Raw genomic sequence first — 23,942 nt, forward strand, 5'->3', positions numbered from 1 at the left:
TCTTGAGCTAAAATTAACAGAAATTGATGTACGGAATAAACACAAACGCTTTGGGACCTAAACAAAATCGACCTCAAGCTTTTCCAAGAGAAGTGGTATTACATTTACGGATTCTATGCATTCTATGCAAACATTTCTAGTCTATTAGAGTGTGAAGAATGCAAATTGAATGATCGAAATTCAGTTGCACACCATGAAAGTTACTGCAAGCTGAAGTCCACGAGAAGGTTAGCAGACATCAAAGCAAAGATGGAGGAGGAAAAAGAAAAGCGGGATTGTCCCCTACTGAAAAACCAGTCCGCGCATCTAAAAATGTCCAGAAGATGGAGGTAAGCAACGACAAAGATAAAATGGCAAATGCAGTCAATGCGCAGGAGGCGTCAGAACCGGAATGTAAATCAGATATGGAAGCGAGTCAACTGAATGGACAACGTAACAGACCTGTAGAATGGATTAAAAGTGAAAAAATAACTGAAAGTGAAAATCAGAACCCTACTGAGGAAACAAAAGATGAAAACGAGTTTAACAATGAGACAATTGGAAAATTGTACCAGTTTGGGAATCTTCATTGCATCAGCAAAATAATTGTTATCAATTCTTTTTAAAAGTTGTCCCAAATAAAATGCAACAAGAGCTGACAGGAAGATATTATCCAATCCTATGCAAAACCTCTTTTATTTCTTGGTCATTTTACAGAAAAGGAAGTGTTGACCCTTTGAGGTAGTTTGGTTTTTATTTCTTGTTCTATTTCAGATTGGCTTTTTTCTAGATTCCGCAAAATTTTCAATATTGCCTCGTGAAAAATTTTCAGGATCTTTTCTGTTTTTTTCCTGTTAGCTCGCTGTATATATTGAAAACTCACCATTGTTTTTCCTAATTTCGATGTAAGTTTGGTTGTTATAAAAGATCCGTCTATTTTTACTCAGCTACTTTTTTTTACAAGAACATTTTGCTTTTGGTTTTGTTCGGAATCCAGTTCAATCATTTTTCGTCTTAGTTATTTTGTTTTAGCCCCGTCTTTTTACTTCATTTCCTATAAAGTTTTTGTTATTTGTGCTTTTTACATGGGACAAAATTTTTCTAAATTTATTAGGAGATTTTCGGTAGACTAGAGACCTGTGTCAATTGTTGTTTTCAGTAGATGGCTCATCTAGTGTTTCATCCAAAAACTTTTTTCTCTGTGAGCACACTTATTTGCCGTAATAGTTTCAGTTTCTAGAGACGTAACATTACCCGGAACATGACTAGATTCCGTAGAAGTTGTATCAAGTTTTGAAAGTACAGTATGATGATCTGTATTGTTTTGATTTGTTGATACTTTAATTTGATTTGTTGAGACCGATTTGTTGTTTCTATTGGACAATTAGAAAAGAGAAACGTCTAGGCGAGTTTTTGTGGATGCATTTTCCCTAGTTGGCAATGAATTTTTTTGATGTACTCAGTGTGCTTTCGTTCATTAAGTTTGTCAGTCATTTTTTGCTAATTTTTTTTAACTAGACTAACCTTAAAGCCACCGCAATTTGGAGAGTTTCAGGTGGAACATGAAGTTCATCGAGATGTTATAGTTTGGCAAAAATTCAACAGTTGTTGCGTTTGGAGGAATGTTTACACAAGATATCAGTAACTTGTTCAACTTCATAAGTACCGCACTTCTAAGAATTTATAGATGTTTTGTGGTTTTTTTAATTTCAATATGAAACTTACGATTCTCCACATAAAGGCCTTTTTCCTACTCGTTTTTTTCTTGAATTGGTTAAGAGGGGTGAACTGGTCAAGTGGGGTTGCAGCTGTTCAAACTCCTCAAAAAGCAACGAATGGTTTTCGTGACCTCTTGAAAAACACGTGATTTTTTGAAATTTGACCGTACTTAACGGTTTTCACGACTTTGACTAGACACTCTTTCTAACACAAATTTATTGAGTTTTGTATTTTCTAGATTTTTGTTGTTCTATCACCTAGTCTCATAAGCTGTGGCAACTTTTGAGACATGGTCCCTAAATTGTTTTTATCTAGTGGGATGTATGCTTTGTTGATGAAGATTTCAGCTTAGTGCTTTTGAAGTCAAACTTGCTGGACAATACCGTCGCTAACTCATTCGTTTTGATAGGTTCAATCAGTTTTTAGAGTTTTTGAAACACTGTAGACGTCGTTTTTGATGATTTGTTTTCTATCGGAGGCTGTTGTTTTAAGCAGGCTGATAGTGTTTTCTAAATGTTGTTGAAGATTTGAGTTTAATTCAGGACTGGCCCTGCTCTATTTTTTTTAAAAAAAAATACGTGTTACCTTTTGATCACTTTTTGTGTGTTTTTATGTAACGATTTTTGAGTTTAATTCCTTATGTACCCAACTCACTGATTCTACTACGAGGATTGTAATCCATTTTCTCAATTAATAAAAATTTCTCAATTAATTGAAAACCTAGTCATTAAGTCATAGAGCATCAGTTATCAAAGTTCATGAGAGCGATTGCTAGCGCGCATTAGTATTAATCTTAATAGCCTGCACTTTCGACTCAGAGAACTTCTGCCAATTTATATCTCCTTTTTTCTTTTTCTGTTTCAATTTCTATGTGCGTCAATGAGGTCAACGGCGGCTATTTTTTGATAATTCGCTGGCTGTATTTTATAATAGATAAGATGATACAAGATAACAAAGAATGGAGACTACAGAAAAGTTTTCATTTTCCTGTAGTTTGGACAGAAAATGTTACGTTTTGCCAATGTTACATTTTGTCGCCGGAGTCAAAATATATTGGGAAAAATTCTTACGATTGTAAATTTTTTTATGATTGTCGTGTGAAGTTGGGCTCATAAGTAAATCATACACGATGTTTCAGACTGAGAGGTTGGAGAGCGTGGATGAGATCGACATAGATGTTCTGAACAGTATGAACATGCTGGGCTGCTTCAAGGACAAAACGAGGCTAATCAACGCCCTGTTGAGTGGGGAACCAAACACAGAGAAGCTAGTGTACCACCTCCTGCTGGACAGGAAGGAGAGGAAGCCCAGTTACGAAGAGGAAGTCGAAATCAGACTCAGATCTGCGTCCCAATCACGTAAGCACAACCACAAATGAACAATTATCGTAGCTGTTTTGCACTGGTATTTTAAATGTTGTTAATATAATTTATCCTGGCGAGGTATAACGATTATTCTGTCTGAAAAGTTCAGGAGCCTAAAATTGTGTTTCGGAAAGAATGTTTTTTGACATCTAGTCGTAGATGATATGCTTTACGGTTAGTCAGAGCAAACTATTGTTGTATATGTCTTTGTTAAGATGCCAAGTTCTTGTAAGATCGTCAGATTTTATGTAACATCAAGACATCTTTCTAAATTCTTAATTTCTACAAGACGATGTGTCCTCTAGTAATTATCTGGGAAATTTGAGCTGTAATAAATAACAGTACGATTACCAAATATTAGCTGTTGGACATTATATTAGCTGTCATATAATGAACAAATATATTGCAATCGCAAACGTTATTAACAGTCCGAACTGATGCAAAAATCCTCGTCTCTATATTTATGCGCAGAACAATTAGCAGAATCTAGTAAGGACGTAAGAAAAATCGACAGATGAACAGGAAATGAATTTAGATGAAACATTTCTGCCTTTTCTCACCGGCTTAACGGGCTTATTGGACAGAATGTATTTCCGAATCTTCTGACAGTTTTGTTGTTGCGTTTAGAAGACCCTCCAAGGAAGCGAGTGGACTCGCCCATACATATCAAGAAGAAACTGGATCGAACTGGCTTCATTTCTCCCTCCTCGCCCTCTCCCTCGGATTCGGGTCTTCTGGGCACACACCATCACCCCCACCACCTACTACACTCTCACTCACACTCCCACACGGCCTCTAGCTCTGCCACGAACTCACCAGTGGGTGTATCTTATTTGCACAGTAACAGTGCCGACTGCAGTAACCAGTCGCCCTCTTTAGGCAGACGAGCATTGCATAGACACATATTCTCTACCGGGTAAGAAGCCTCTCTAACATTTCGTTCACTCATGAGAACTACTAGACATACGATAATCTATTGTCGGCATTTTTACTACTTGATAATGGTATATGTAAGTTGTAATTGATTAGTAAGCGGTACAACTTGTAAATTTGTCTCTATACTTGGGGAAAATAGTACCGATTTCTAAAATGTGCGAAAGGTTCACTTTTCAAATAATAACAGTTAAGCGATACTAGTATGCTGATAATTAATTATTGATAAGTTCATTGACTAAATTGATCATTTATGTTCTTAAATTATTAAATTTAATATGTGACCCACCTTGGAATAACGTAACACCTGAAATAGGGAAATTAGGTTGTAGTAATCTTGTTCTTTTACCAGATCCGTCCTTGACTCCTCCAGGTCAGTGGGCAATCAATGCTGTTATGGGTTGAGTTAATCAAACGAGCAAATTAATTTGGCTCATTGGGCAAAAGGGTCATATCGCCAAATATGTGAACAAAAAAATGTTTCGAAAGAACTTTCTCATTTGTTTGCATACATGCGAAGTTTCGCAGCACTTTACGCGAGCCATCTTTTGCTTCTTTACACATTAACAGCTAACGTAACAGAAGAGCTCCAAATCAAGGCGCCCAGTCCCCGAATCATGTATAAGGACGACGACGACTTAAAAACTGCTTGTGTGGTACTCGGGTAGGATGCCCGTTTTGGAGCTCTCAGGCTAGCGTAGAGTTGAAACAAGCGTTTAGTAGTGATCCTTATAGTATTCTGTTCATGGCCATTAAACTTTTCATGGCACCTAACTGCTTGGAGTTTTCCATCTAATTTTGGCTTTGAAGCATATGCATAGTCACGGAAACAAGAAGAGTCGTATTGCTGTTGGCATTAATTTCCTCTTTTTTTGCAAAAAAGTGAAAGATCCCGTTTAATTGCTAAAAATTAAATTTTGATTTTTTTTTGTTCTACTGGAGTTCTGCTGGTGTTTGAATTATATTTTACGGAGAATTGTTTTGCGTTGTAAACTTTACCTGTGGGCTGCTGTTAATGCCGCTGTTTATTACAATATCTTAATGCTTTTCATTTGTTCTCGGATAAAACTAGAGACTTTTATTGCATACATGCGTCTTGTTATTAATTGCTCTCAAACGAAGTGTGTAGCAATTATATTTGTCCTGTCGGTCTTTTTATGCGATTTTTTCGTTTGACCGATTTATCGTCTAACCCATTTGACTTTTTGTCCTCAAAAACGGGATAAACAGGTAACGCCCAGTGGGCATTAAGTGCTCGTAGAACCTTTCAGCTCTGTTTCAGCTCAAACTGTTTTGGAGACTTATACTTATGGTGTGAAGGGGGGTTCCTAGAGGTTGAAGACCCCTCCACTGTTGACCCCACCCCCACTATTGCCCCACCCCAGCTATTGCCCAACCCTCGGTGCACCCCGATTTTGACATTTATTTTTCCTTAGTCCTTTCTAGACCCAGGAGCCTGAAAACTAAGGGGTTTGATAATAAGTTACAATTTTTTGTTGGCCATGGAATAGTTTCTCAACTTTTTAACGTCACAAATTTTAGCAATTTTTTTGTTATAAAACTTTCTTTTTTGTCTTTTTTAGGTTTTTTTCCAGCCTCAAGAGCCACGGAACCTCCTCAAGGGTTTGAAAATAGGTTACTGTATAATTTCTAGTTGTAATTGATTATCTTGCAAGCTTTTAGCATCACAAATTTCGGCATTTTTTTGACAATTTTTGCCTTTTTCTAATTTCATTTTTATAGTAATTATTCACGTGTTTTAAGCCTCAAGGGTCAGAAAACTTCCGTAAGAGTTTGATATAAAGTTACTGGAAAAATTTTGTTGCTCATGAATTAATTTTCAACTTTATATTATCACAAGTTTTAGCATTTTTTTTGTAAAACTTGCTATTTTTCCAAGTTTTTGAATTTTTCCGGCACCCGGGACCTTCTCCAAGGTCTGACAATAGGCTGCTACATAGTTTGAAAAATTAATGGAATGTTGATCAATGTGTTTTATAAATCCAGTTTTATTTTTTTGGATAAAATCTTGAATTTAAACAAAATTTTGTTCAAATTTGCAATTGTTTCCAAAATATTCCAATATTTTTTGTCCTTTTCTGAGTTTAACGACCATTATTGGCTGACGAAACGTTTTAGGTCTTAAAGATGAATTACTTGACAGAACTTTTGAGACAAAAAATATTTTTGAACTTTTTTACCGCGAAGTTGAAAACCTATAGTTTTTAATTTCGCCTTCTTCAGTTTTCTATATGACTTTCTATATGATCTAAGAAGCCTAGAAAACTAGAAATTGCAGATTCGAATCCCTTCATGGAAAATTTTCCTTTCGCTTTCTCTGTCGGTCTGCGTTTCGTTCCTTCTCTTTCTCTTTCACGTTTTATTTCTCTCTCACTATCTCTCTCTCTCTCTTTTTGTTGATGCCGCACTTCAGCTGCTGTTATATGGCGTAATCTCATCCTCATTAACAATGAGTTATAGTCGAAATGTTTTTATCGAAAATGACTTAACAGGCACTTTTTAAGAAATCTTTGTTAATTGCTCTCAAAAGCAGTTTGCAGCAAATATAATAATCTTGCTTATCTCTTTTATGAAATTTTTGCTTGGCGGATTTTTCGTCTGATCCATTTGACTTTCGTCTTCAGAAACGGGATAAACGGGTAGCGCCCTGTTTCCATAAAGTTCTCTTAGAGCCGTTCAGTCCGCTAGTCCTCAAGTATACGATTAACAGAAATTGTCTGGACACATTCTTATGGTGTGAAGTGCGGTTCTTAGAAATTGATCCCACACCCCCACCCACCACCGCCCCACAGTCCCCCCAATCCATTTTTGCACCCCCGCTGCGGTGCACCCCCAATGCGCTCACCTTACGCCCCTTCAATTAATCTAAAGCTAGCCTCACTGAATTGTGACTAGCTACTGACAAAGCCAACCGCTCGCTGGTCGTTTGAGAGCAATTTGCCCGACGTTAGTCGTTTGTGTTAATAATTTCTGCTTGAGCAATTTGACTTTACGATCGACCTTGAAGTTTTCAGTTTTGCCTATCGAGACTCTGAAAACATCATTTGAAGCTTTGTTCCTAACGCCCCACTACTACCCGTCACGACTGAAGCAGGCTACAATAGAATCGGTTGCCTGTTAGTCCTCGTGTGCATTTCGTCTGACAGTAGTTGGTTGATTTTTGCTGAAAGTTTGCGTTTTTCCTCCATTTTTTGTTTTAATTTTTTTGCCAATATTCTTATGGATCACAAATATGGGGTTTTGTGTAAATGCTATTGACATATAGCTATCTGTGTAATAACTATCGGAATGTTTAATAGCTCTCAAAAGTTGTCAGAGTTCAAATATTCAAATATCAGTTCAATTATTAATCGCTCTTAAACGAAGTTTGTTGCAATCATGTTAGTCCTTTTTTATGCGATTTGTCGTTTGACTGATGTTTTTAGACTCCCCTCAGACACTCCCCGTCCACCCTCTCCAAACTGGCGATTTGAACCTCCTCTCGTCCAGCTCTCCCACAACCCTCCCCATCTCTTGATACCCTCCCTCCCCCTGAACGCTTAACCCATCCACTCCGCTCACGCCCCCTAATGCTAGCTAGCATCGCTAAACTTCAGGTTGCTACTATCGAAGCCAGCTGGTCGCTTTAGTCTGCTATGTTCAATAGCCGCCCTCAGCCTCTCAAACGGCTATTTTTTAGGCGCTCTCCTTTTTTAAAATTCGCTTTACCTTTTGATAATGTTTTTCGTTTAACATAAGTCACGATTTTCACGGTTGGTTTCTGACTTACTTCACTCACTGTTTTAACTGAATGGATTTTAAATTCTTTCATTGAAATACTTAATTTGGTGAATACGGTCAATGTCAAAGGAGCAAAATAAAAAAAAAACGGATAAACCGATAAAACCCGGTCATTAAGTTTTTTGAATTGGTTTATCAAAGTTTATTAGAGAGATTGCTAGCTGATATTAGTATTAAGCTTAATTACCTTCAGTTTAGAAGCGGAATTTAGTATAGGTTTAGAATCTAACTGAAACTGCACACTGAATTAGAACAATTTTTGAAACTTAGGAAAATTTTTTTGTCAATTTCTATCGTTTTATTTCTGTTTCAATCCCGATGTGCGTCTAGCGCGTCAACGGCGGCTGTTTTCCGGCAATCTGACTGCTGTGTTTATTATCGCATGAGTGGCTGTTGTTTCTTTATGGAGTCCCGTTGTTATCTCCCAAAAAGAAGTGTCTTTTTATAAAAAAAATTTTGATTGTTTTATTCTAAGAGCATTCTTTCGATTTCAATTCTTGAGTGATTTTTTGAGTTACTTGAGTTGCGCCCATTCAGCAAGTCTCTTGCTGAAGCGATTGTGAGAGCTGATCGTGCATATCTGGTGTAGCGTACATGTGCTTGTCCATTACTCTCATACGAGAGGTCGTGGGTTATAACCCCTGCGAAGTTTGCACCATACAAATTTCTAGCCTATGCTCGCGTCCACATTGTTGCCACGTCGCCAGTCGTAAGAGAGCAATTCGTCCCACGTTAGTCGGTTTATTTTTTAAGTAGAAGTGGGACCTTCGCAATTTATCTGATTGCCGGTTTTTTTTAAATGATTTTTTTGTCATATCCCTGCATTGTGTTTTAGGATTTTTTCTGCTATATTTCTGTGTCATGTGGCCTGGTGCTGCTTTTTTCATTGCATATTTTTTTTGACACAATGCTCAAAAGAATTATTTTATTCCTCTTTCAATGCGCCTTCATAAATGCTTTTAAGTATGTGACGTCATTTTTCTACTAATTATCTGTGAGTTTTGAGTTCTGTGAGTTTGAACAATATTTTGAATAAATTGTTGACTTCACTCTGGAGGACTTTGTACACTGATTTCGAGGTTAAACGTAACATTTTGAAGGTCAGTAAAATACGCGTTTGTAATAGAAGCAATAGTATACAATAAATTAGGCAATTGGCCTTTTTGAAATGATTCAATTCTTTTGATAGGTTTTATAACGTGAATTGGCAACTCGATATGATTTTTATAGCAATTTTATGTTCTTATTGGTTTTATCGCTTGAATCGGACTCTTCAACGCATTTTTTTGCGATTTTATGAATAATTCACGTTCTAACCTTTCCGCTAATTTGGCGGTCTGTTGGCTATGTTAATTTGTGTCAATCATTATCTTTGAAAAAAAATAATGCGGTTAATGTTGCCATTTGTGATTTTATGCGAAGCCGAAGTTTTTGCTCGATCACTGTGACTGTTTTGGTTTTGTCTGCAATAAGTTCTAATATTACCATTGAGGGACTGTTCGGGAAATTTTTTCCCCACTGCTACTAGGCAAAAACAATCAATCCGCAACTGATAAAACCTCAAATAAGTCTTCCATTAAATTGTCTTTGTGTTGCTAGCCTTTTTGGACAGTTTTTAATTACTCTCAAAGGAGGTTATTGTAGGCCTCTGTCTTGTTTATGCAAAATTGTTGTTTGAGTGTTTTTATTCTAGAACATTCTTTCGCTGTCGAGTGACTTTTTCATGCTTGACTTCTACAAACGGGAGCTCGCGGGTGCGAATTCTTCGCACGTTCTTTTTATGCAACCAATAAAATGTATCTAGGCTACACCCCTTCTGAATTAAACTGTCGCACGTGTCGTTCCTGAGCAATTCGTCCGACCTTAATGTCTGTGAAAGAACATTTGGGAAAATTTTAAACTCCAAATTGCGCCAAGAAGCTCAGTTTGGTTGAGGTCAGGATTAGACTTTTTAAACCGCGACTCAATAATTACAGAATCAAAAATCGTGCCTTTTCGTTAATGGTTTTCTCGCCAACTTTTTATTTCGCTCAGGGCGGTTAAAATGTGCAGACGATAGTGAACACAGCGATTATGCACTGAGATATAAAAATAGTTGATATTTATATAAAAGCAAATTCGCAAAATTTTGGTTAATTTTTTTTATCGGACCAAATTTACGTCCTCGAACGAAAAACCGTAAACCAAGTTAAAGGAGAAGGTGAAGAAGCACGAGGGTAGCAAGTTTCCGTACAGTGGAGTTTTATGTGGCTCAAACTGTACGTCGCTTGATAACAAATATTTTCGCTTTGAATTTTTTTTAAAGAATGCGCAAGTTTCAATTCATATGGATATATTCAATTTTTAGTCGCAGAATTTTGTCTCAAGGCGGTCTTATGTTTTTTGAAGAGAAAGTCACTTTCAACATTCCGCTGTTTTCATTTCTGCGACGAACTGCTTGCGCGTAATTCAGTGTTTTAACCACTTTTGAAGGAGGGTAAATGAATTATTATACGATAGAAGTAATCGAATGGGTGTATTTGAAATTCGGTGAATACCAAACCAATTGAGTTTTAAAGATAATGGAATACGCTGTCGACCTCAAAATACTTCCGTCTCAGTTTTCAAAAAAAATATTGAGTTAAATTTCTTATCCGTTATCGGATGCCATCGACAACTATCGGATCATAAAATGCTCGGTAGCTCTTATCTAACTATACACTTCAAACTCTCTGCTTATCTTATTGTACTGGGCTGGTTTGTCAATTTTACAAACGAAGGAAAATGATCATAATGTCCTAATGGTTTCTGGGATTTGAGGAAATGTCTGTAAATATCGATGACTGCTTCTGGTGATTCAAGCAACTTAAACATAACTTAAACAACTCAAATGTGTGGTGAATCGTTTGTGTTTAGCACGAGAAGTTTGACTCCTAGTCCGGGTCCAGCCTCGCCCATGGCTTCACCGAAGCGCACAACGTACGCGAATAGAGCCTACAGAGGTCTCATAATTGGTGGAGGAACCAGTAGTAGTAGTGCTAGTGGAGGAGGTGGGTCGACTCCGGCTAGTGGCAACAGATCTGTCTCTAATTCACCCAACCACCTCCCGGCCTCTGGCTACTCTGCACACTCTGCCCAGCAGCACCAATTGTACCCCCATTCGCCTTTAGGTAAAGGGGGAGTAAAATTCGTTCTTTCTGTACAGGATGTACATTCAATAGTTATTTAACTCTGAAAGTTCAAATTGAACTAATCCTTAATTTGACCAGAATTCGCTTCAATTCGTTTGAAATTTCGTTAAAAAAGACAATTTGTGACTCAGCTTAGAACAGGCGCCCAAATCAAGAACAACTTTTCAGCTTCCCCTTCTTTCGTTCTTCAATTAATTCATTTTTAAACAACCTTTCTCTCGTCCAGTGAGAAAACAGTTTATTTGAGAGTCACCAGTGAGGTTATATTTATAAGGGTTATTGATGTCTGAACTCGGTTAAATACAGTTATCGATAAGCAAGGAAATATTTAATTTGCTGCAGTATTTTTGAGAAGGCGAATATGTGAGCTGAGTTGTTATCCAAAGTGTGAAGGTTGTTGTTTGTTGATAATCCAGACGTGAACCTTATTTAACAAAGCAAGAGACTCGCGATTGCTTTCGTTGGAAGTGCAGTTTTCGCATGTGAATGAATGTCAATCAACAGATAACGTCCATCGAGATTTCTATCAAATCTAAATCACAACAAAGAGGCTCGATAATGTGCGTTCGCACACAAAGTTCCGAGCACGCTCATCACTCACATTTTTGGTATAATTGTCTATCAAATGAGGAACAACCCAAAAACTAAAGGATTTTTCAAAAAATTGGTGTATGGATGAGAAGATCGCATCCAACGCAAATAATCCGGTGGAGCAAAACACGCCGCATTAAATTGATGCGTTCTGGACGAAATTCAAAATCAAACAGCAAAAACAAACATTTATTACATCCAAAACTTCATGTCCATTTTAAAAAAAAACTTAATTACAAAGTTAATATAGCGTCAGATAAAAATTAAACTAAACAAAATAACTTTTATTTATTTGAAAAGATATGGGACCAGTCCACAATAAGGCTCGGTAACAATTAGACAAAAGTACAAAATCAGCAAATTTAAAAAATTCGCTCATATTTAAAAAATAATTCATTTCAAAAGTAATGAAAACCCTTAGATATCAACTGAAAACATCCAAATATTTTACAAAAACCTATGCTTCTACTGCCTCTCTAGGAGGGCATTAAGACTGTCACTATTCATGCGGTTACAAAAAGAACAACAAATAGAGACAACAAACAATAATTCAATTAAAACTTGGGAGAAAAAGATGTCGAAGCCGTAAAGCCATTTTGCGCCCCTCAAAAGTGTTTGATTGCGCCTTCTTCGATAAACCAAAATTGTGGTTTGGGGCCTCTCTTTAATGAGACTGGGTAGGAAGTAGACAAAAAAGAAACAGAGGAAAAATTAAGAAATACTTGTAATTTTCGAAAACAGTTATTTTCAAAGTCATGAAAGCCATTAGCTACAAAATGAAATCATTAAATAGGTACATCTACTCGTCCAGAGGAAGCGCTTGAGAACTTTTTTTTCAGAATATGGCTTACGTCTACAAAAAAGAAAGTCAAATATAGACTAAAATCTAAAATTAATTAACTTTTTTTTTTGCGAAAAACCCGTGTCGAAGCCAGTAAATTCATAACGAATTCTTTAAAAACATTATATTTCGTACGCTTAGGCCTTCAGTTGACAACAATATTGTCATATGTGACCTGTAATTAACGTGACTAGGTAACATATAGGCAAAAAAGTAGAAAAATGCGAAGTTGAGGTGATTTTTTTCTAGTTCTTGAAAACAATTGTTTTCAAAGTCATGAAAGCCATCCGCTATCAATTCAAATCAGAATACAGGCTCATTTATTCCTACATAACAAACCAATTAGGCCTGTAATTTTTCAGGAAATTTCATACGACTAAAAAGACAAAGTGAAAACGATAGTTAAAGACTAATGAAAAAAATTCGAGAAAGGGTTGTCGAAGCGTCGTTTTATTGTTAAAAACCATAATCTATGCCTTTTATTAGACTTTTATCTATGCCTATAAGACTTTTATATGCTCTATTGTTTCCCTTTGTTGAATAACAATATTGTAATATCTTAACTTTCTTTAATAAAATTTTGTGATAAAACGAGAAAAAAACGTCAAAAATGGGGCAACGCCTAAAAATGAAAAAGAAAATGTGAAATCTATTAGTATCAAAGCAAGAAAGCCGTAACTTAACGCGTATAACCGCAAAAAAATATTTTTTTTAATTTTCGGTAGAAGGAAGTGCAAGAAAAAGCGTTCTTTCTTTGCTGACACTAAGCTACAACTTGACCAAATAAAGAGAAATATAGTGGAAAAATTCAGTAAGCCATTGTTTAAAAATCAAACATTTTAAAAAGTCAAAATGACCATAGTTGTTTGGGTAAAGTAACTAGATACATTAATTAGGAACTAATTATAACTAATATACGTTAATTAACGTTGGAACCTACCAACAGAGCTTTGATTTGAATTGTTCTGTTCTTTAATTAATAAAGAAAAGATCGAATTTTTTGAAATAAAAAGAACTACTACAATCCGACCGAATTATTTTTGGATTGTAACAGTGCAAGATCGGAAAACCAGCCTTGCTATTGCTGTTTGTTCATTAAGAAAACTCAATTGCTTGGAATGCTATATATCTAGATAGTTTGTTAGTTAAAAGATCAAAACTAAATGCTGTGTTTTCGATAATCATTGAGTAAAGTCAGCAAAAAACGGCAAAATTTTAATTTCCAGACTACTCTTAACGGATGTGGAAGTAGCCCTAGCTTTCTTTGTAGTTTAGAAAGATTGTTTTAGTTGCTTTTGTGTGTTTGCTACCGGTAAATTTAATCAAATTGGACTAAAGAACCCTTTTTCGGGCAATTTTTGATGAAAAAAGCTGAATTCTGAAATATTTTGCCAATTTTTTAAACAAAAAACTAGATCAAAATAATCAACAATACTTTTTTGTCTTTTAAAATGAAGTTAATAGTGCTATTGCTGACAATTTTTTACATATTTTTAGCAAAACTGACGAAAATTTGGTCAAAATACCGAAAATGTGAATGAAAACAGATGAATTACGTCTAATAGTCACAAAACTTTAAACCTCGATAACTCCCTATGAAAAGCGAAAATTGAAAAATTCTTTATTCCATATTCTACACTGGACGGGCTTTTTGATGATACCTTTTCACAACTCTGTACGATGAATATATCGATCGGTCAAAATTGTCTGAACACAAAAAAACGCATTTGAGTATATAGTCCCCCCCCCTCAAGAGGGTCGGAACAATGATCTTATTCACCACTTGCTTGAAATTTTCCAAATATCTGTTTTCTTTCACAAGAGGGTTACCGTTTGCGTTTCGTAGAAAATAATTTCCTCAGTCTTTCTAGATCTCGTTCTTTTTCAGTTCTTCCGACGTCTCCACTCGCTTCGTCATCCCACTCTGGTGCTCCTCAATTCCCATTGAACACCAACAGCACAAACAGCAACCAACAGTCTCCGCTGACGTCACCAGTCGCAGCTCACCGTTCCAACAATCCACAGGCACTTAGTCCGCTCTCTGTCCAGGGAGGAGTTCAGGGGGTGGGAGGTGGTGGTGGTGGAACTTCCAACACCAAACAACCGCCGTCGCCTATTACGCCAGAGAACTGTTCTCCGCCTTCCAGTCCCATGGGAAATAACGTCAATATTATGTAAGTGTTGTGACCAAGTCATGATATGTTGTGAATGGATTGCCCAAATTTAGATTTTGTTACTTCACCCTCAAAAATGACTTCTCTCATATTGACTTTTTAATAGCCGCCCTCATCTTCTCAGCCGGCTATTATAGCGCTCTTATTACAATCCAAGAATTGGATTGTATTGGTGCTCTGTCTTTTTTACGACTCGAAGAGGAGTATTGGAGAAGTCCTTTTTTTAATCAATTTTATTGGAGTGATTTTTGAAGCGGGAAATGAAACGCGTGAATAAATTTGGAGTGATTTTGGTGCTAAACAAAAGTGAAGAGCGGAGCGAAAAGAGAGTGCTTTTTGTTCATACCGCTGTTTTTGAGAGAGCGAGAAATTGATGTGTAAAAAAATTTTCTCTAAGCGACCGAAATTTTTTTGTTCACGTGCGGCATTTTAAAGCAGTTTTTTTCATTTATTTTGGTTAAGAGGTTTGGTTAAGAGCTTTCAAAACGGGATAAACAGGTAAAGCTCAGCGGGTATCAAGTTTCATTAGAGGCCCTTAGCTGCATTTAGTAGTTCTTCAAGTACTTAGAGTGGTGAAGCTACTGGGAAGACCGTAATTCAAGGTTAAAAGGTCATTTTCAGAAGTTTTTGTGCCCAAAATGTTGCAATTTTTTCGTCTTTCTTCGGATTTTTTGTTGGAACAGTCTGAAATTGAGGTTTGTAGAAGTTGGTGAAGGTCTTTTGCAAGACGTAATTACTTTTTATGGCCATTTTAAGAGCTATATGTTTTGCTACACCAAACATAAACACGGTAATTTTTTCTAATTTTAAAAAATTTTTTCAAGTTTTTGAATATTTTTGTTGTTTCAGCTCTTAGTGTCACAATAATAGGTTATTTTATAGTTCTAGTGGTAATGAAATCGTTTTAAACTTCACGAGTTTTACCAATTTTTTTTTCCAATTTTCTGACATTAATTGTCATTATTCAACTGAAATTTTAGTCTTTTTCCTCAGTGGACAGGGGTTTGCTGCTATTGTGTTTGCTAGTATGTTATTGCAGAGTTTCTAGTGGCAACAAAATAGTTTTCTGTTTTATTAGATTGCAAATTTAAGTAATTTTTAAAATAAAGCTTGCAATTTAAGTTTTTTTTTGTTGTTTTCAATTTTTTTGAATTTTTTTTGTTATTTTCCGAGTTTAACTATTTTTATTGACCAACGAAACTTTTTAAATGGTGCAGATGAGTTACAAGACAGAACTCCACAGAGAAAAAATGAATTTGAACATTTTTTCCTGACACATTTTTGCAAAATATCTTTAAATTTTTCCTTGTCATTTGAAGCATTTTTCACATTTCTAAAGTATTTGTCATTTTTTTCGAGATTATCTACCTTTAGTGTCAAATTAATCTCTTTCAAGTATTTTGCGTGAGTTAATGACTATATTGCATTGTGTCATAAATGGCCTTCAGGTTAAAAGCTTCAACAGTTTTAGGAATAATTGTTTTTTTGTTCAGTTTGATTCTTTTAGTTTCTCAACTTTCGAGATTTCGTCTTTTTGGCTGGGATTGTTCAATTGATCTGCTGATCAGGTACATTAGGTCTTTTTTCATTCAATTCCTTGGATTGTATTTCAAGACTTTTCCTGTTATGTTTTTTTTAATTCGTCGAACAAAAAATGTTTCGCTTTACCTCATTTTGCCGCTTTTTCAACATTTTGCGTAAAATCTTTAAGACTTTTCTCGGCTAGTTTCTCTCTTCTCTCATTCTGCTAAACGTGATTTTGAATATCAGTTGCTCAGCAAAGCAATTCAAAATGAACAGAGTCAGTATAAAAATTGAAGTCAGAAATAGAAACGGGGTAAACCCGTAAAGCCCAATTTGAGATGCCCGCTATTTGAACGTCGTTCCTATAAGTATTAGTTACCTCTCTTTGATGCTTATTGGTATTGATAGTAGCCACTGTAGCCTCCCTCTAAGAAACAGAAGTATGTTCAACTACGAAATGCCATCAAAATAAATTGGACTTAAATGTTTTTGTACAAAAATCTTTTTTTAATATCTATTCTTTCAATCCCAATCATGCTTTTTGGAATCAACGGCGGCTATTTTCGGGCAATCTGCCGGGTATGTTTTAAATTTTAATTCAAGGAGATAAGGCCAAGTGAGTGTGTGTCAATCTAATGGAAGGTTACTTAAGAGCAGCTGTAGCAATAAGTTAATCAAAATAAGCATTTTATGAAAGGTAGATTATTTATTGGTCAGTTTTTTTTTAACTTTCAGACAGTAGATCTACGAAGCTATCGCGGCTATTTTCTGGCAATCTGCCGGCTATGTTTTCATTTCAAACAATTATTGGGCTTTCAATACAGTCAAATGCTGTATTTGCGATGTTTCAAAGGGAATTCTTTTCTACCGGGTACATTTTTGTTGGCAGCCGAGAAATTTCGTTCGCCCAATTCAGTTAACTAAATCCAATTTTGATACCAAATGTTTTTAGTAGCGGACCTCATCTGGTTATTATACCGCTCTTATTTTCATGGGTCGGAGAGGAGTAATCGAAGACTTCTATTTTTCGAGGATGCTATAGAAGTAAAAAGCCTATTAGCTTTCAGTTTAGAAGCTGAATTAATTATGGTTTTAGAATCCAACTTAAATTGCGCTGCACGCCAAATTAGAACACTTTTCGACACTGAAAAAAAGATAAAAATCGGTCAATTTATATTTTTTTCTGTTTAAATCCCGATATGCATCAAGCGGTTCAACGGCGGCTTTTTTTCGGCAATCATCCGGCTATGTTTTAGTTTAAACTCTAATTTTTTGAGCCGAAGTTTTTTTGTCTTATTATATAAATCATTACTATTACGTTTGGGATCATTTCCTACTTTTGAAGCAAAAAATAAGATTTTTCGAAGCAATTCGAGATATTTTTGCCCTGTTGGACGCTTTTTTTGCAGTTTTTTCTTTCTTTTTCGCCTATTTTTTCTAATTTTAAGCTTCTAACTATGGCTTCTCTTGTTGACTAATTAATCTAAAGCTATTGTATAGGAAATATGGAAAATTCTTAATTGAGTTGACACTTCAAGGTTACACAGCCTTTCTTACTGAAACAATTTTTATAAATCCTGTCTATCGGTTTATCGTCGTTTATCTTTTTTTGATTGTTGATTATTGCTTGTCTGAACAGCATTCGTTTGTTCACTGATAGAGTATTAAAATTTGTTAATGGTTTCTTGTAATTGTTGGGAGGTAGCATTTTGAGTTTTTAAAGGAGTTTTGTTATTATTTTTTATTTTCCCCTTCCTTTTTCTCTGTTTTCTCTATGTACAGGTTCTGTAGTTTTTTTTATCGGATGGAAATCCATCTATATTTTTTGGCCAGTAATTGTTTGGGTGTCAGTAATTTTGAAAAAAAAATTATTAGATACTTTTCCAGATATCAATATTGACTTTTCTCATGTTATTTTTAATTGCTCTTGAACGAAGTTCATAGCAATTATCGTAAACGTGTGTGTCTTTTTTATGCAAAAATTTGGCTTGACAATTTTGACTTTTCGAGTCAATTTTACGCCCTTGACTTTTTGCGTGATCGAAATTTCTCTCTCAATTACAATTTCAAGCAGCTGAACTGAATTGGCGGTAATTTAATACTCAAAGTCAAATGAAAAGTGCGCCAAAACTGGTGCCATTTTTCACTTTAAAGCTTAATAGTGGTATATGTTAACCTCTAACGTGGTTATTCGAAGCCCACTATTGAACTTCTTAGTCCCATATAGGCTCCCCCTGACTGAAGCAGTCTGCAATTGATTAGAGCTCCCACTAGTCGTACGAGAGCAATGCTTCCGACGTTTAGTTGGTTATGTTTTTTTTTGAAAATAATTAGTAAATTAAATAATGAGCTCATTTCATTTGGTGAGTGATCGGCTTAGGGTTTTGGCGCATGTCTTTTTTGATTTGGAGTTTTTGGGTTTTCTTTTTTTTACTTCGTCGAATAGCAACTTGTTTCGCTGTACCTCATTTTGCCGACTTTTCTACCTTTTGTATGTTATATTTTTCAGGTTTCTAGGCTAGTTTCATTCTTCACTCATTGTGCTCAAAGTGCCTTTAAGCAGCAGCTTTTCAGCGAAGCAATCTAAAATGAACAAAATCACTACTGAAAAACGTAATCCAAAATAGGAGTTGGATAAACCCATAAAGCCCAATTTAAGAAGCCCGCTACTTCAATTTTGTCCTAAGTCTTAGTTATTATATCCAAGGCTTGTTGGCATCGATACTAGCTTCTTTATCGATGTTATTGGAATTCATGGCGTTAATTTTCCGGCAATCTACTGGGTTTGTATATAATTAATAGCCGCCCTCATCTTCTCAGCCGGCTATTATAGCGCTCCTATTTTTTTGTTTTACTTCGTCGAACTTTTTTTCGCTTTACCCATTTTGTCGCTTTTTCGACATTTTGCGTGAAATCTTTTTGACTTCTCTAGGCTAGTTTCACTCTTCTGTCATTCTGCCCAATGTCCTTCTAAACAGCAGCTGCTCAGTAAAACAATTCAAAATGAAGAGAGCCAGTATAAAAAATCGAAGTCAGAAATAGAAACGGGATAAACCCATAAAGCCCATTTTTAGATGCCCGGTACTTGAACTTTCTCATTTTAGTTACTATCTATAATGCTTATTGGTATTGATACTAAACCCTGTATCCTCTCACTGAGAGAGAGAGGAGTAAGTTCAATTACAAAATGACATCAAAATAAATCGCACTTAAAAAATGTTTTTATACGAAAATCAATTTTTGTTGATATTTTGTTTTCTTTCAATCCAAATAGAGTTATGGGAATCAACGGCGGCTATTTTCCGGCAATCTGCCGGGTATGTTTTTTTGTGCTATTGACTGTAATTTTCCTATTTGTGCTATGACAGCAGTTTTAATGTTCTGTTTCGGTCAGCAGCTCCAATTTTTTCCGGAAGGGAGTGTTCCGGTGGTTATTTTAAATCGATTAATTATCATTGAAACAGGTGTTAAGTCAATGCAGCAGGTGAACGCGTATGTATGTCAATTGGGTGAAGAAAAGCAAAAGCAAAGTTGAGAAGCGATAATTGATCAGTGCTAGCATTGCTCCTCTCTTGTTTTTTTTTTTAATTTTCTCATCGATTTCTATTGCGACCAATATGACGTGTCACTTTCACTTCAAAACTCCTTCTGTTCATTCATGCATGCACTTTTTAAAATTGAAATGCATTGATGACGTCATTTTCACACTATCTTCCTTAAGTTATTTTCTTTTCACAGGAAATCGATTAAGTTTTGTTCGGCCTGTTTTTGTCTATTTTTGAAGTTTTCTACTTATATTTCTGGTTTTTGTGTTTTCAGAAGAATTCTTTAGAAGTTATGCTTTAAGTTCAAATACACTATTTTTAGACAATCCTTGTGATGGAAACTCAATTTTGTAGAAAATGTCAAAATAATCGTAAGGTTTTACAGAAACAACCCGAGTGGTACCTCCCCAGACAGACCTACAAACTTCCCTCCGCAGCAGCAACACCACAGTCACCATCACCACCACCAGTCGCACCACGTGGTCTCTGCTTCCTCTCCTCACTCGCCCTCCCCCTCCTCCCCATTCCTCACTCCCCTCAAGAGCAGACTAAATTCTCTTAAGCAGTCCTTCCTCGGCAGCCCCACTTTCCACAGGCGGAAGCAGTCAGTTGCTACCACTGAAGAGATGCCGCTGACCTCGCCTGACATGGAAACGACTGAGTAAGTTCTTGACAAGAGGTCTCTGGGATTTCCAGCTCCATCTAGCCGTCTTGAAGTCATGCGGCGTTTTCTGCTCATTTAGATAATTATACTGATTAGATGATTAGAGATTCACTTAAATTTTTTATGGACATTGAAGCTTTTGGTAAAACAATGAAAGAACAATTGAGAGAATTATAAATTTTGGAGAACTACAAATAGGTTTGAAAACAAATGAAGATTTACCTGGAAACAAATTGTAGTTCTCTGATGAAGGTTAGATAGTTTATTTAACGGCCATAATATTTATACAGATCTTACAATACTGATATCCAAACTTCAAATACAGTTTTCAAGGTTGAATTGAAAGCCATATTTGTACCATAGTTGCACCGCAAGCGAACATTCGAGAAACCTGCGGTCAAGTGGCTATCGGTGCTTTTCTTGAAAATGATAATGATTGTTTAATCTCGTAAGTCTAATGAAGCAACCAATGCGTTTTTTTCAGCATATACTTTCAAAAAGTTGCGCAAATATAATTTACGATGTGGTATTTCAGGCTGACGAAGAGATCATGGTTTTATAACATTCTGGGACAGCAGGATTCCGCTTCTGCTTCTGCCTCTTCCTCCTCGAGTCGGACGGAACAGTGCATCTGGAATGTGACTGGGAAGACTCTGTCTCAAATCAAAAACGACCTCATCTACGCGTTCCTATACGTTAGTACTCTCTCTCATATCATCCTTGCTAATCAACTCCTGTTGCGATGACAACTGTTGCATAACGTATCGTGTACATTCCTAGTCATTTCTGGGTCTCGTTTTTAATAGCCGCGTCCTCAATTCCAGGCGGCTATTATAGCGCTCCTAAATTTTTTTTTTACAATTCAAAGAATTTGAACTGTATTGGGGCGCTGTCTTTTTCTACAATTCAGAGAATTTGAATTGTATTGGTGCGCTGTGTTTTTTTTTATAGCTGCGAAGCTGTAAGCTGAGCGAAGCTATATTGCGGTGCTCTTGGTTTTTACAATTCAAAGAATTTGAATTGTATTGGGGCGCTGTTTTTTTAAGACCTGTTCACACATTTTCATGATTTTTGAAGTCAAATTGGAGTAGTGATTTTGGTCACGCCGAAACAGGAAGTGGAGCGAAAAAGCGAGTGGTTTTGCGGAGTGAAATTTTTTCGCTCTAGGTTTAAAGTAGAGTGAGAAAACGGTGTTTGAACAAAGTTTGAACAAAAATTCGCTTTATCGGTAGTGGTTTTTTGTTCACATGCGGCAATTTCACTTTGATGTTTACTGTTTTTCGATTTTTTGGATCGGATTTTTTTCTAAATGTTTTTTCCAATCCATTCATAGTCCGTTCTAGGTCTAGTTTTCTGTTTAGTCAATGAAAATTCTTTGAATTGTACGTCAGGACGTGTCCTGCTATGTTTTTTGTTTCGTCGTCTGACGCTCTTTTTTCGTTTTACATTTGTTCACACAGCTGAAAAAGTCAAATTTTCTGAATGACTTCTTCCTCTCACTAACGGCTTTTGCGCGTGTGACGTCATTTCTCACTCGCTTTAGCAAAAGTTTTTAGGTTATTTGCGTGATTAGATTTTGATCATACGTGACTTACCTCACTCAATAAAATGACTTTTGCACTTTAAAACTTATGTTTTATTTGAATTTGTTTAAGGTCAAAGGAACTCATCTGTGCAGTCAAGGTCCCTAATAAGAGGCGTCTGCGTAATGAATTTTAACAAGCTTTATTAATTTATCGCCATTATTAATTTGTTTTTACCTAGTTTTTTGAGCGGCGTCGATTCTTCAATTTTGATCTGTATCTGTTTCTATCTCTATTATATGGCACGCAGGTCTATTCTTTCGCAGCTATTCCGGCAATCTGTCGGCTATGTTTTTAAGGTGTGTTCACTCATTTTTCAATTACTTTGATCTTCAAAACGGGATAAACAGGTAAAGCCCAGCGGGCATTAAGTTTCATTAGTGGTACAAAGTGGGCTTTAGTAGTCGTTCAAATGCTTATAGTGGTGTAGCTGCTGGGATGTCCTTAATTTAAGGTTAAAAGGTCATTTTAGGAGTTTTTGGGCTCAAAATGGTGCAATTTTTCATGTTTGTGATTTTTTGTATTGATTAGTCTTAGGTTGAAGTTTCTGAAATTTGATGAAGGCCTTTTGCGAGACAAAATTGCTTGTTATGACGATTTTATGAGCTGTATGTTTTGGTACAACAAACACAAACACGCAAAATGATATTAATTTTTGCAAATTTTTTCAAGTTTTTAAAATTTTTGTCATTTTGAATTTTTTTAGAGGTGTCAAGAAACATCCTCCAGGGTTTAATTTAATAAAGGGTTTGATGATAGATTATTGCATAGTTTCTAGTGTTAATGGAATGGTTTGCAACTTTTTGCCATCTTGAATTTTATCATTTTTTGACCAAACTTATAATTTTTTTCATATTTTTTTGACATTTATTGCCATTATTCAAGTTGTTTGAGTCCCAGGGGCCAGAAAACCTCACCAAGGGTTGAATATTAAGTTACTGAAAAATTTTTAATTGCCATGGAACAGATTTCAACTTTTGAATATCATAAATTTTAGCAATTTTATTTGACAAAATTCGCATTTTTTTCAGTTTTTTTGAAAATGTTCGTTTTTTCAATTTTTCCAGAAATGGGACCAGGCAATCTTCTTTGAGGTGTGTTAATAGGGCACTACATAGTTTGTAGTAACAATAGAAGAGTTTTTTAAACATTTTAATGTCTCGAATTTCAGCCTTTTTTTGATAAAATCTGCAATTTTTTTAAGGCTTCCTAAAGTTCTTGTCAGTTTTTGATATTCGTTCATTCTCAAGTGCAAGAAAACCTATTCCACGTTATGATAAAAAGTTACTGCATTGTTTTTAGTTTCAATGGATCTGTTTTCAACAATTTAACCTTTCGACTTTTAGAGTTTTTTGATAAAATTTGCAGTTTGTTCAAAACTTTTGTTTTTTTTTTGTTTTTCGTGCCTCAGTAGCCAGGTAGCGTCATCCAGGGTTCGATAGTATGTTATTAAACAACTGCTGGGGGCAATTGAATGGCTATCAACACTTTAATAGGACGAATTTCTTTTTTGGAGTTTGGCTCATAGATCGATGGGCAATAGTTTTTTGAAAATATTTCAAACTCCAAAGTAGAAATTCGTAAAATTATTGCCCATCGATATTTTTTGAAATTTTTGGAAAATATTTCAAACATCAAAAAAATCCAAAAATTATTGCCCATCGATCTATGAGCCAATGAGTTTTTAAAAGCTTGGAATGGGTTACTGGATAGCTTCTAGAGACAAAAAATGATTCTGAAGATATTTGTATCACGATTTTCAGCAATATTACCTTATAATTTGCAATTGATTTTTTTTTCTAAATCTTTTGTTTATTTTCGAGTTAATCGATCTTCAAGGGCCAATGATTATTTTTCAGGTCTTGCAGATATAATACTGGGCAGATTTCAGAAACAAAAATTGGTTTTGAACATATTTGTGAAAAAAATTAGCCTTAGGTTTAAAAGCCCAAAGAGTTTCAGCAATGAGTATATTTTTGTTTAGTTTTGATTCTTTTAGTTTCCCAACTTTTAGTTTCTCAACTCGACTTGCCTTGCTATGTTTTTTTAAGTTC

At 35.6% G+C, this 23,942-nt stretch overlaps 2 protein-coding genes across 3 annotated transcripts in view; both read left to right on the forward strand.

The window, feature by feature from the left end:
- LOC142336357 (serine/threonine-protein kinase BRSK2-like) overlaps positions 1 to 23,942 on the forward strand; it is a 160,681-nt gene that overhangs the window by 125,894 nt on the left and 10,845 nt on the right. The window contains exons 10-16 of one of the 2 annotated variants that reach the window (XM_075385125.1): positions 2,837 to 3,056; positions 3,690 to 3,978; positions 4,348 to 4,368; positions 10,692 to 10,945; positions 14,287 to 14,572; positions 20,027 to 20,302; positions 20,841 to 21,000. In XM_075385125.1, the coding sequence (XP_075241240.1) occupies positions 2,837 to 3,056; positions 3,690 to 3,978; positions 4,348 to 4,368; positions 10,692 to 10,945; positions 14,287 to 14,572; positions 20,027 to 20,302; positions 20,841 to 21,000 (1,506 nt within the window). The remainder of the gene's footprint in view (positions 1 to 2,836; positions 3,057 to 3,689; positions 3,979 to 4,347; positions 4,369 to 10,691; positions 10,946 to 14,286; positions 14,573 to 20,026; positions 20,303 to 20,840; positions 21,001 to 23,942) is intronic. The other variant, XM_075385126.1, reaches the window with a different exon arrangement.
- LOC142336358 (nuclear migration protein nudC-like) overlaps positions 1 to 23,942 on the forward strand; it is a 472,960-nt gene that overhangs the window by 15,466 nt on the left and 433,552 nt on the right. The window lies entirely within an intron of this gene.

This window comes from Convolutriloba macropyga, chromosome 3 (genome assembly GCF_964194025.1).
Source record: "Convolutriloba macropyga chromosome 3, txConMacr16.3, whole genome shotgun sequence".
NCBI classification, from domain to species: Eukaryota; Metazoa; Xenacoelomorpha; order Acoela; family Convolutidae; genus Convolutriloba; species Convolutriloba macropyga.